The sequence below is a fragment of the Acipenser ruthenus genome, chromosome 4, assembly GCF_902713425.1.
Source record: "Acipenser ruthenus chromosome 4, fAciRut3.2 maternal haplotype, whole genome shotgun sequence".
Classification (NCBI taxonomy): Eukaryota; Metazoa; Chordata; class Actinopteri; order Acipenseriformes; family Acipenseridae; genus Acipenser; species Acipenser ruthenus.
In genome coordinates, this window is record NC_081192.1 from 6,131,651 (window position 1) to 6,145,649 (window position 13,999).

Sequence of the window (13,999 nt, forward strand, 5' to 3'; positions counted from 1 at the left end):
GCTTGTTTGGTTTACACATGGAATGACTTGGCCAGAAGTCTTCAGCTGCCTTCTGACCCTCTCCCTCCCCCTCCATCACCTGTTTTACATAATGTATCCCTATTCAGAAAGGTTGACTGCAACATATAGTTTAATAAAAGCATGCGTTTCTAGGTTTTCTCCATCTATAGCGTGAGTGCATTAATGTTCCATACATAATTTTTTAATTTTACTTTTTATGTAATTTTTTTTTCAAAATGATTCCACAAAGTTTCCTATATAAACAAGTCATGCTTTATTACTACAACATGGTAGATCCTTTATGGACAAATGTTTTTGCTTTCATCTCTGTTTTAAATTGGCACTCTAACACTGTTTTTACATTTGAGCGAAATTAATCCAGGAGTTGACTCTGGTAATTCTATCCAGGAGTAGTTTAATGCGGCTTTGTGCCCTGTTCTGTTCACACTTGAAACAAATCCAAGATTTGATGCAGCTTGTCTTTCCTTCAGTGCCGATAATCTAAAGCTAGGGTTGACTCTGCAGTGCATTGCTTTGATCTGAACATGTGTAAAGCACCTCTTTAAATGTATGATACATGCTCAATCAAAGTAAGTATGTGGCTTAGTTTGTTTACAAATGCTAATGCGTGGTAAAATTTATTCTGGTAATATTTCATTTCATCTACTGTATTCAGAGCTGCTTTTTGTGCTGTCAACACATCAGCTGTCCGGACTCTTAGTTAGGCTTGTAGTCAAATCTAACGATCCTGTTAAATAAATAAATCAATCTAATAGTTTGTGCAGTAGCAGATGACTGCACTAGCTACTGTGCTAATACAGCACGCCTGGCTCTTTCACTCCATTTCCATGGTTGATTGGTTTCCTAAATCACATTGCTCAAGTTTCAGCAGGAATTAACCCATGAAGACCCACCTTGCTGTCCCAAGTGATCATTCTTTTAATAGCACGTAGGCCTACACAGAGATTTAAACGTTTACAAAAGTTTATACATTTAAACTCCTTACCCCCCCCCCCCCCCCCCCAAGGACTAAATTCCACACATTGTGTTTTATTAAATGCATGTTTGGGGTTAGGATTAAGTCACGTGAGAATGATTTGATTATCTGAAAATGAGCATATTTAGACTGCCCTGTGATATATTTGAATCAGACTACAGTGTGCTTTGATTTTTGTGACCGTACTCCATTTGTGCTCTTAAGGGGATTCAGAATTATTGGTCTCTGGATTGAATGACAATATCTAATGCAACCAGAGTCACGGTTGTTGCTGTGGCTAATTTTTAAATGAATATACATTAATCTGATTTGGTGATATTGATATGAAAGCTTAGCCTAGTGCTTGTGATGTTGTTGTGGTTTCAGTATTACTCCATAGTTATATTTTCAGTTGTCATGAGTTGTCTTATGATCTTGTTGTCACAGTGAGTCTGAAGTAAATCCAGTATTATAGAACTTGGCAGCATTTTAAAACCAGGAGTCTTGAACCGTATCACTTGATTTGTAAGGTGTCTTGGTTCTGCACCCTGGCAAACCCTGTCTGCTTAGCATATTGTGAACTAGTCTTAAATCTATAATCTTGATTTGAACTCGTTGGTATAGATGTGTTTTTTACATTGCTTTTTTTGAACTGTCAGTAAATTAACTTTCAGCTTCAGTGTAATTAAAATAAAGCAATTAAAGAAATACTGCATTTGACATTAAAATGCATTAACTTAGTCCTCCAAATGTTTTGCTTCACTAAAAAAAAAAAAAAAAAAACTCTGAATGTCTTGGTACCCCTGAAATAATAGATCATTGTCTCCTTTTAAAAATATCTTCAGGATTAACGAGCAATCTGTCTCAAGTTCAGTGGTACCCTAAATATGACTCATTTAGTTACAATGCTGAATCACATTTCTTCTCTTTTACCCAAAAGATTTTCGAGTGGTGACTGCCAAGATTGGTACAATAATCGTGTCCCTGGCAGTGCTAATTTAGAAACCTACTTTTGATGGTAATGTGAAGAAATTGTGGGACAATCTGCTCATTCAAATATTTTCCATATTTTTAAAGAGGAGATAGTTATGTAAATCTGAGATACCAAGGCATTTAGTAAGTTAGGGGTCTGAGTGAGTGCAAACTGGCAATACAATCCCCACCCCTAGGCTTGCTGTAAATCATTAACTGTTTTCATAATTTCAGGCAGTACTGTATCTCTATATGTACTGTATGTTTACCCGTTTTGGAATCTTTTTTGCATCCATTGCAATGCCAGAATGTAAAATTGGCATCATTACTAAACAGATGCAGAGGTTGATCTAAGGAATGTAATCCTCTGAATCCTGCTGTTAAATAGATTTAATTATACTTGTTCAATGAACAGAATACTTCATTAACATAGTGAATTGTTCCTTGTTGCTGGAAATGGTGGCAGACCGAACATGGCAACTGATTCTGAGATTGGCTCATTTCCGTTCAATTCCTGTGGCAACTGGAAACTAGGCAGAACTGTGAAACATCACATGGCTACTTTTATGAAGGATACGTTCGGAGATGTTTGTGGTCGCAGAGGGGAATTCTCCACTTTATTTATTACTTACACTTCTTAAAATAACATCCTGATGGTGCTGCCCAGCATTGTGTTCTTGTGACCTGTTAATTCCTGGGCTGTTCTCAGACAAATCGCACAGCAGGTATTTAAATAACAGACTGTATTCTGTTGACGATCAAAGGTATCGACATTGAGATCTATTGTATTTCACAACCATGGAAATGGAATGAAAGAGACAGGCGTGCTGTATTAGCACAGTAGATAGTGCAGTAATCTACTACAGTACTATTTTAACTTTTTTTTTTTTAACATGGTCATTAGATTTGTCTTCCAAGACTAATTGAAAAGACTCCAGAGAAGTGTTGTGGTGACAGCACAGAAAGCAGCTCTGAATACAGTAGATGAAAAATGAAATTTTACAGCTTTTTTTTTTTTTAACCATTTCAAGCTGCTAAGAATCATGCCTTAAAGCATCTGGAATTCGTCTTGATAAGAACTGTGTAACAAAAACCATAAATACGTTGTTCCAATGCGTTCATTCTTTGGCATTTTTTAAAGTTACATTTCTTTAGGGAGCCCCTGGTTTAAGTGCCTATTTCCAAGTTTTATTCATTTAAGTATATATAGGGTTCTTTTTGGTTTTGGTTTTTTCAATTAAAAACCACGAGAAAATCAGTGATTTAGGTCAGTTATGTTTGGGGAAAAATAGGTATTTTATATCATTCTCGACAATGTGATTGTTTTGGTACTGTGCCTTGTAAATGCAAATAAAAGGCAACATATTTGTTTAACGTGTGTGGCCAATTCAGCAACTGACCAACAGCCTCTTGTATTTTAAGTGTCTTGATTAAATTCAACATTTTAAACACACCTCTTTTTAAGGTAGTGTTATGTCACATTTATCACCAATGTGATACTCAATCCTTTGTATAAAGATGAAATATGAACTGCCATTTATAAAAACAGCTGCAACACACAGAATCCTGCCACAACTATATTGAATTGATGAAGTGATTGGAATTATACAGGTAAGGGTTTAAACTGCATAGTAGTATGACCACAATAATATGCTATTGTGCTCATCACTGCTTAAAACTTTGTACAAAAAATACCCTTGTATATAATTACACACAAACTATAGCCTTGCATCAGAACCAGCTGTTTCATATATTTTTAAATGCGGAATAATGACATTGCTCAATATTGTTTTGCTATATACCAAAAACCAAGTTTGGATATATTTAATAGGAAAAGGGCAAAACACTGAAATGACCCTTTCCTGTAAAGAACCATGTTGCTGCATGTAAATACAAACGTTGATTAATTTTGGTATTTTCCCACAGCAAAGTTTTTATTTCTATTCTTGCAGGATAATGAAAAGAGAACCCCCCTACATGCCGCAGCCTATCTAGGAGATGCAGAAATTATTGAACTCCTTATTTTGTCAGGTATGTTGCACATACAAATGATCAAAGAATGAATGATCAAAGAACGAAATGAAAGGTTATTTCGGTCTTTTGAGCAACTTATTTTGATCAAATTGTGAAATGGAAAATATCAAACAAGCAAAGAGCAAAATGCAAAAGACCTGTTTTTTTTTTTTTTTTTCTTTATTTAACAAAGGTAATGAAATGAAGTTTATATACTGGTACATACATTTGTATTAACATTTAATACAAATGATCATTGGTTGTAACTTTAATTCACCAGACATATTCATGAGAGTTCACAGCCTACCTCTGTAAAGCGCTTTGTGATGGTGGTCCACTATGAAAGGCGCTATATAAAAATTTTTTATTTTCAGTGGTACCCTAAATATGACTCATTATTATTATTATCATTATTCTCAATGAAAGTTCAGTTTGTGCCATGTTTAGAAAGGTGTGAGCTCTAATAGTTTTATACTAGTCAGGGTTCTTCACAAGAATTCTGTACAGCTGAGTGGCAGAGCATTACAGCCGGGACACTAACAGAAAAATAAAATTGCCTTACCTTTTATATATATAATGAGACAAATAATTTGAATATTAAGAAATTGAATAATGACTTGTAATCCACCCTAATTCATACACAGGTTACACTGCTCCATTTGCCCCCTGATCCTTTGCGATCGTTTTTGTGTTTCTGGCAGAGCTTGCACTTCATACTAGGGATGAAACGATAGTACATTTCCATGACACAAATAGTCGCGAGCCCACTCTTTCACGATACACCGATTATCACGATAGTAGCGGTTATTTTTCAATTACTTTTTTTAACTGAATAAAAATAAATAAAATTAACAAGTTATGTCTTTTTTTTTTTTCTCTCTCTTTTTTCTGTGGGACACAAGGAAGCTGACTTTATTGCCATTATTAAGTTACAAAAAATGATACCTACTTTTAAGTCTGTCAAAATGGGACTGCAAGCTTTTTTCCTGTTTATGCTTTATTTATACATTTTAGCTATTAGTGTACCTGGACACAGGTACATAATTACAAAATGTGAATCATCTGTATTTCTTTCAAAATATTTAAACTACTTGCTTTCTTGTATGATTATCAAATAATCGTATTGTGAACATTTAATTATCATGAATATTTGTACCCGATATCGTACTATCGAAAAATCGTTTCATCCCTACTTCATACAACCCAATTCCTGGCTGTAAAAAAGTCATTTCCATCCCCACCTACGTAACATCATACTCCGTATCTCATACTCGGGATGTTTCGTCGTTTTTTTATTTTAATGCACTGCCCCTCTTGTGGTTCTTCTAATTCGTTTTGTTGCTATTTGTTGACTATTGGGATGCTCCTTTTCATTTTCTGTGTTTTTTCTTTTTGTATTCATGAGAAGAGTGGCCTATGTGGTGCCAAGATTTCTTTTTATTTATTTATTTTTTTTCATCCAGCGCATGCAAGTGATCTAGTCTGCTAGCAGCGCAATCAGTCCTTATCGATAAAGGCACAGTAGCATTTGCAAGACGGGTGGCTTTGTGTTTCAGCTGGGCGGCCCGTTTGGCGGAAAGGCCTGGAAAGAACCTTGTTAGCAATGTGTAGACTTGCAAAGGGTGCTTATTAAAATATAAAGCTAATGTCTAATGTCAAGTTAGGATCCTGGATATTTGACTTTTGAAACATCAAATGCCTACAATTTTAAAACTATTACAGTATATTAAGAGTTTCGGCATAACAGTGTAGCTATCCAAGTGTGCATGGTTAAATTAAATGTATGTATGTGTATGTATTTATTTATGTTAAATTGCTCCCTTTTTTTGTTTAATGCAAATATTGCTTATCTTTCAGGCGCTAGAGTTAATGCCAAAGACAGCAAATGGTTGACTCCTCTACACAGGGCAGTTGCTTCTTGCAGTGAGGTAAAGCTATTTGTGCTTCTTGTTGGGATTTCATTAAGGAAACTGCTTTAATATGTTAAGGGTGGGGTTAGAAATGGGATATAAAGCCTTTGACCTTTTGGGTTTCTCATGCCAGTTGTGTCAAAACATCAATCCCATTTGGTGTCTGCAACTGAACCAATCTGAACAGAAGCCAGAAGCAGTGGCGCAATGGCAGTCCTAATGTGACGCTTTAGTAGCTGTCACATTCAACATAGTAGATCGGTATCATTTCATTTCCAGTAGGTGATTTACTATCATGGTTTCACTGTGTGACCTACAGGATCAAGAAGCTATGTTTCTGTTTGGGAAATAAGTCCTATCATATCGCCATAACACATGTACTTTCTTGAACCAGAAAACCACAGCACACCTAATTTGTGTGTATTTATTTATGTATTGATTGATTTTCTTTTAATCCATCTGTAAAACTAAAGCTAACTGTCAGAACTGTGAAATTGGTCGTGAATGCATTTGTTTTCTGCAGTGAACATCAGAATTAAGAGCTTTTTTATTTATGAATATAATACATTGCTGTTATGTTGAAATGTAATCCAAATAACAGCATTGATAAATATATCTATCAAAATGTGTAAGTTTAGTTTTAAAATTAAAACCATTATAAACAAGCTCATTTGGATGAGTTACAAGTTTATACATTAGGCATATAGTCTGGTTGAGAGCTAGCATGGTATAATACTCAATGTGCTCAAAGTTCAAAAAGCTCAAGTATTAATGACAACTTTGAATGGTAAACCGTTCTCATCCAGACAATTTGAAGCACCATGTGTTATGAACTATCCTTTGTTTGGAAATGGGTGAGAATTTGTATTTTTTAAACTGTTGCTTTTTTCTCTATTGGACCTGGGGTCAGTCATTACATTTTTTATATTTATTTATTGCTTCTATTGTTGGAATAATTGTCACTTCTGTAGTTATAACTTTGAGTATGATGCATCTAAATTATAGCTTTTACATGTGTTGCCGAAGAACAAAATGCTTGCATAATAAGAGATAAGATTGAGAACTTGCTATAGCTGTTAAGTTTGTGTGTTGTGCAACATCAGCACAGCTGCTGTTATTGATGCAGAGAGGAAATGCCCAGGTAAGCAACTCTGCAGCTGTTTTAGTTTTATGGGAACAATTGACAAGCTAATCAACACAATGCTTATCAGTAATCCTTTAACATTTAATAGCCTATTTTTCTAATGTTATTGCTTATCTTAATTTAAATACTAAAAGGGATTGTTGTGCAAATGGTTTGTTTGCTTTTTCACAGCTAAACAGATCATGTAGCATGCATGTGTCCTCTCCTCTTTTCAATTGAATCCTGGTTAATTCCAATCTCAAACCCTGTGGTAATTAAAATCGGAATAGATTAGGGAGCTGGTACTGCTGTGGTATGCTGTTCATTAGAGGCATTTTGCCTGAGTTCACAGAACAAGCGCAATGTATGTTTATTTGCTGATAAATAGCCAGGTTCATAGTTAACTGATCCTGCACTGTATGAATCTCTCTTTTGCACCTGATATTTCTTAAGCATGTACTACTAAACATCCATAGATATGTTTTATTCCAGCTTGTGGTGAATAGAAGGTTCATGAAAGCATTATTTATCCAATACAGTACATTAATGCTCAGAAAAGGGTGATATCTTGAAAAGGAATAAATGTTTTATTTAAAATGTATTAAGATTTACTCTTTTCATATGATCCATATGGTGAGAGCAACAGGATCTCGTTCACATCTTTGTCAGTCTTATTAGTGGTGCTCAGTTGCTGCAGACCTTTTCATGATATTTTGTTTTACTTTCCAGGATGCGGTTCAGGTGTTGCTGAAACACTCGGCTGATGTCAATGCCCGTGATAAGAACTGGCAAACCCCTTTGCACATAGCTGCTGCAAACAAAGCTGTGAAGTGTGCAGAGGCTTTGGTGCCTCTTCTCAGCAATGTCAATGTCTCAGACCGAGCAGGGAGGACTGCGTTACACCATGCTGCCTTCAGTGGTCATGTGGAGGTAAGCGGGCTATTAACTGGAGATATTTGTGTTTAAGTGTTGAGCTAGCTAGTGACCAGACAATCTTGGCAGTGATCAATGCCACCTTTTAAAATTTATTTTAAATGATTAATTGGTTCTCCTTTACAGCTTCGCAAAGTTAATAGTGTCAGCTTAAAAATTGGCGGGGTTGAAGTAAGCTGTACCTCAGAAGCCCAAAATCTTGTGGTGTGTTTTTTGACTTGGTATTATCTTTTGAGGCTCATGGTAAAAACATCACCAAGATTTATTTTTACCATCTTAGTATCGCATGACTAAGATCCCTTATTATTATTATTATTATTATTATTATTATTATTATTTATTTCTTAGCTGACGCCCTTATCCAGGGCGACTTACAATTGTTACAAGATATCACATTATTTTTACATACAATTACCCATTTATACAGTTGGGTTTTTACTGGAGCAATCTAGGTAAAGTACCTTGCTCAAGGGTACAGCAGCAGTGTCCCCACTAGGGATTGAACCCACAACCCTCCGGTCAAGAGCCCAGAGCCCTAACCACTACTCCACACTGCTGCCTTAATGCTGTGGACGCTGAGAAATTGGTTCATGCTTTTATTACATCTCGCATTGACTATTGGACTGTTAGCGGGAGTATCAGGTAAGGTTCTCCAGAGACTCCAGATGGTTCAGAATGCAGCGGCCCGGGTTTTAACCAAAACCCCAATCTCTGTTCACATCACCGGTTACCGGTGAGGTATAGAATTGATTTTAAAATTCTCTTACGTATAAAGCTTTAAATAAGAGATTTATTTAAGAAACACAAGCACAGCTGCTGGGCTCAGATACGAGATTCGGTGCATAGTGCTTGCAGTCTCCCCTACAGTGTCTCGTTGCCGTCTTGGTGACTGCTTGCAGCACCATTACGAAGGCTGTTCGGGCTCTAACAAGCAGGCATCACTCAGTCTCGTAATCGTACTGACTGGTTTTGCCAGAAGCTTATTATAATAATAACAATAATCACAAAGTGCTGTACAATTTATATAGTAAAAAGACAATAAGCAATGATAGATAAATAACAAAAAATAAAGAAAACACTGAAACAATTTAAAAAGCCATATAAAAAGGTACGTTTTTAGAACAGATTTAAAATAAACAGACAGAGTCTCTCTCGGTGCAATAAGAGGAGTATTCCAGAGCCGTGGCACGTAACAGGAAAAATGCCCGATCACCCATTGATCGCAGCCTAGTTTTTGGAACACGTAATCAAGGCACATATGGGGGCATGAAAGGTTAAAAAAAAAAAAAAAAAATAGAAAAAAGACGCAAAAAAAATATTCACACAGAAAACTGTAATAATACAATTGCAGTTCACAAAATAATATTGTTTACAAAAATGAAACTTTAATTTGTAATTGGTAAACTAATCAATAATTGTCGCATTTAGTGCAATGCACAAATAGCGAGTAATACACAGAGAAAAGGTAACAAGTACCTGTCAGTATATGACTCTCCTGTCAGGTTTCAGTCCTCAAAGGAAAAATGATGCTGTGATCTGTGCGGGCAGTCCTTGCATGCCCTCAGGGGAGGGAATAACTGTGTCACAGGCACTGCATGCAGCTTTATATATATCGGGTTCAGGGTCTTTAGGAGGTAAACACCCATATGGTAATGGTTACATTTCGTACTTAATAGGGAGCTAGTTTTTGATCCTGATATCCTTTATCTTTAATTTATTCACTGTTGCAGTATTAAATTAGGCATTGGTGTTGTAGAGCTTTAAAGACAACACTGTACATCATACTTACTTATTCCATTTGTCCTGGGGCTACATATATAGCTTTAAATACAGCATTTTGCAGGATATGCAACCTGGCAGTACATATTCTATTCCTTGTTCTTAGATGGTGAAGTTGCTACTGTCGAGAGGTGCCAACATTAATGCCTTTGACAAGAAAGACCGTCGTGCTCTTCATTGGGCAGCTTATATGGGTATGTTACACAGTCTGATTATTCCTTTTCCTCATAGGGATTCATGAGCTGAAACTCTGAAGTCTTAATACAATAATTGAAAGCAATTGAACTGTTTTTGATATCTGCCTCTGGCTGTGATAACTCTCTGACTTCAATATTCAGGCCACATTGAAGTTGTTAAGCTCCTTGTGTCTCATGGAGCTGAAGTGACCTGCAAAGACAAGAAAGCCTACACACCGCTTCACGCTGCAGCCTCCAGTGGGATGATTAGTGTTGTCAAATATCTTTTGGACCTTGGTGTTGATGTGAGTGCCTTAAATAAAAATAAATAAATAAATATAACATTTTATTGAGAGAGGATTTACTTGCCAAGATAGACTTGTAGTCGGTGCTGATGTGCTAAAGACTAATCCAGGGCTGCTCCTTCGAGATGTTCAGAGGAAACTTTGATTGTTTTAGAAAAAGAGAACAGCCATTGTTTAAGATGCAAAGGGACAGTAATTTGCAAGTTTTTTTTTTTGTGTTTTTAAGCTGTGCAATGACTCTTACAAAGTTGTTTTTCACACATTACTATGTATTTAGCAGTGCAGAAACTTCAGAAAAAAAAGTTATTTAAACAAGAATATGCATCCAGTGAGGACCTGGAAATAACATGTTATCAGGACACAAGATACGTTTAACTCAGAATCTCAATGTAACGAATTTGGAATGTCGAGATGCTACGATGCATTCAGTAAAAATATTGCAATTTATGTTATCCAGGGAAGCGCTCATAACATTAGAGACTGTAGAATTATAACCTGGGGCCTAATGTGTAATTTTAGCTTTTGGAGCTTAATCTATGTAGATATGCTTTTAAAAAATGTAATAACTTTGGAACCACAAACTCTTGCACACGATGTATTTTATATCCAACTTGTTTTTTGCAGATTAATGAACCAAATGCCTATGGAAACACGCCACTTCACGTGGCATGCTACAACGGCCAGGATGTGGTAGTGAATGAACTTATTGAATGCGGGGCTAATGTCAACCAAGTGAATGAAAAAGGTTTTGCTCCTTTGCACTTTGCTGCAGCATCTAGACATGGAGCACTGTGCTTAGAACTTATCGTCTGCAATGGTGCAGATGTTAATATCAAGGTAAGATGATGAAGAATATGTATTTATTATTATAGTCATCAGTTTCTTTGCTTGACTACAAAGACTGCAAGGTTTCTACATGCCTTTGGAGTGTTTACCCAGTAGTCTAAATTAGGAGCAGTTCAACTTAATTACTATGAGGGTTGGATAGCCAAATAAATTATGTTCAGCCTAATCTCCAAAGAATAATTCAAAGGAATATATTGATGCAGCCTCACAATATCAAAACGTGATACATTTAAAGAGATTAAAGGTGGAACCATTTAAAATGTGTTTTTTTTTTGTTTTTTTTTTTAAATGTTTGTTTCCCAGCAGATTTTCAGTGTTTTTCTCTTGTTGATGCACTAATATGAGGACAGCCAGCCAGTACATCATTAATTCAGTATTAAATTGTTTGTTTTGCTCCTGCTTTGTTTATTTGAATGTGCATTGTAACACTGTGGTAAACTCATTGTCCTGTCTAATCTGGGGAACCTGCAGAACGACATGCTTTCCTCACACGGCAAATAGGCCGGTTCCCATATAATCTTGTTGAAGGAATAACCTTTTTAAAAATATCAGTTTTTCATATGCCGTAGACTAAAAAAAAAGTCCTTTTTGCAAAGATAGAATGCAGAGAGATTGTATTACATTGCATTGAATACCTAAATAACATTTTAAACTGAATCTTCAGCTCTGCAGTTCAAATCCATGGCAGGAATGTTGAAATATTGAAATGCAATACGTTTCTGCTAGAACAGTCAATAAGTTAGACTCCTGGCAGACACATATGTTTGTGTTCTACCAGTTGAAAGATTTAGCACAAGCTGTTAAAGAAAATAAATACTGAGAGACACATATTCATATTTCCAAGTTCCAACATGCACATCATTTTTGAGTAAGTGCCTACAATTGCAGGAAGTGTGTCTGCAATTCTTTCATCATTTCAAACCATGGTTAAACAACTTATGACATTGTGTGGCTGCTACCCTAGCAATTAGATTCTGTGATTTAGACACCAACCTCACTTACTTCTTCAGTAAAACTGTATTGGAGTATTAAGTAGGTGTAATGGGTTTGTTTTTCTCAATCTTTGGTTTTTTTTATTTTTTTCACTTAGAATGATTTATAGTGTTTGATTTACTGCTTTGGTAAGCCGTAGTCTTACTTAAGCAATCAAAAGGTTCAGCCATCAGATCTTAGCAGAATTTCACTGAAAAAAGCAGAATATGTGTCTCACACTTTTTAGCAGAATTTTTACTTTTGTAATCTCAATTGCGATGCCCTTAAAATTGGGCTTGTTCCTGCTGGTGGTATAATACCATACGTTTTGGGGATTTCTAAGCTTTATTCATAAATATGAAGATGTTGGAGTTTTTATTTTTAGCATAAATTTACTGTATGTAAAGCAATTCTACACCTAAAGAAGTTCTAAAACATGTAAAAGGCGTAATTAAATGGTGCTAACAGCTGTAGGGAGTAAACTTGGAAAATGCAGAACACTGCGAACAGAGTCATTTTATAAAGCATTGTTCAACTGTAAACACTGTGTTAACACTCACCTGGTATGCATTCCTATCTAAACAACAATGAATAATGAACAACCTACATATAATGCCTCTTTTTCACTGCACAGTCGAGCCGCGCTGGGGCTGTACCGAGCCCTCACGGTGCGGTTATGGAAACCCTGGGTTGTTTTTCCACGGCAGAGCCGAGCCGTGCTGCTGACATCACACGCAACGAAAGACCGTTGTTATTAATTAACTCGGTTTGCCAAAAGATGCACAAAACAAATGGTGTTCAAACATGTATAAACCAGTGGTACACCTGTATTTCTTTAACCGCAAATTTTACTGATTTATACCGACTTACTAAAGTAAAGTTAATAGCAAGTGGAGAACCACCCATACCCGTACCGTACTGAGCCTTCGCGGGTCGGATGTGTCAGGGCAGAAGGGGTATAACAGGCAGACATTCTTGTCTTACATTCCCCTGATGTGCTGGCCTTTCTCTGCTCTTCCTTCAACCCCCCGCACCCCTTGACAAGCTTGTAGTACTAACCTCAAACAATCGCTTGAGTGCTGTGGAGCACATTGGTGAATGCATTCCTGTGTTCTGGTTGATCTGCTTAACTAAATTTATGTAATGGGTGGGTAGCGTTGAGGACAGTATGATGCCTGGTTGAGTAAGAAAGTTGCTAACGGATTACTGCAGGCAAAAGATTTAGCATTATGTCAAATCTCACAGACTCTGCTTGGTGGGGATAAGTCATTACTAATAATTTGTTCATGTTTACATCTCATTGTGGTTTAATCCAAAGACACTGCTCGCAAAATTAAAAAGCAGTAATTCAATACACATGCACGAAGCTCATTGTAACTCCATAATTTTTTTTTTTTTTCCTGCTTCCCTAGAGTAAGGATGGGAAAACACCATTACACATGACAGCAATTCATGGCAGATTCTCCAGGTCACAGACCATTATTCAGAATGGTAAGGCTTCAAAAACAGCCATGCCTAATAGAGGGGGGGGATTTATGATTCCATTCCAGGACAATCCAATAAAATCTTAATATGCTGTTCTTACACATTCATACACAAGCGGATAGGCTTCATACCTGTATTGTTGACTAATATGATAATACTGTTGAAATTAATTGGATCCTCTTGTAACTCTACATATATTCATAAATAATTGGTATAATTGCTTTGTTTACAGAATTACATTTTTAGTACAAGTAAGAATATGCCATACATTTTACTAAGGTTTTTTTTTTTACTGAAAGCGTCCAGTGACAAATAACAAAATGAATGTCTACTGCAGTGCATCTCACAAACTATTTAATTTGAAGGTGTTTGTGTTTTTTTATTTATGTAGGAGCGGAGATTGACTGTGAAGATAAGAATGGCAATACTCCTTTGCACATAGCAGCTCGATATGGCCACGAGCTCCTTATAAACACTCTAATCGCCAGCGGAGCTGACACTGCGAAGTG

General features: G+C 36.3%; 1 protein-coding gene across 2 annotated transcripts in view; it reads left to right on the plus strand.

Annotated features, from left to right (window-relative positions):
* LOC117400290 (serine/threonine-protein phosphatase 6 regulatory ankyrin repeat subunit A) overlaps positions 1 to 13,999 on the plus strand; it is a 60,383-nt gene that overhangs the window by 24,218 nt on the left and 22,166 nt on the right. For both annotated transcript variants that reach the window (XM_059021616.1, XM_034000027.3), the window contains exons 3-10: positions 3,901 to 3,979; positions 5,819 to 5,889; positions 7,724 to 7,924; positions 9,813 to 9,900; positions 10,045 to 10,187; positions 10,812 to 11,024; positions 13,418 to 13,496; positions 13,882 to 13,996. In XM_059021616.1, the coding sequence (XP_058877599.1) occupies positions 3,901 to 3,979; positions 5,819 to 5,889; positions 7,724 to 7,924; positions 9,813 to 9,900; positions 10,045 to 10,187; positions 10,812 to 11,024; positions 13,418 to 13,496; positions 13,882 to 13,996 (989 nt within the window). The remainder of the gene's footprint in view (positions 1 to 3,900; positions 3,980 to 5,818; positions 5,890 to 7,723; positions 7,925 to 9,812; positions 9,901 to 10,044; positions 10,188 to 10,811; positions 11,025 to 13,417; positions 13,497 to 13,881; positions 13,997 to 13,999) is intronic.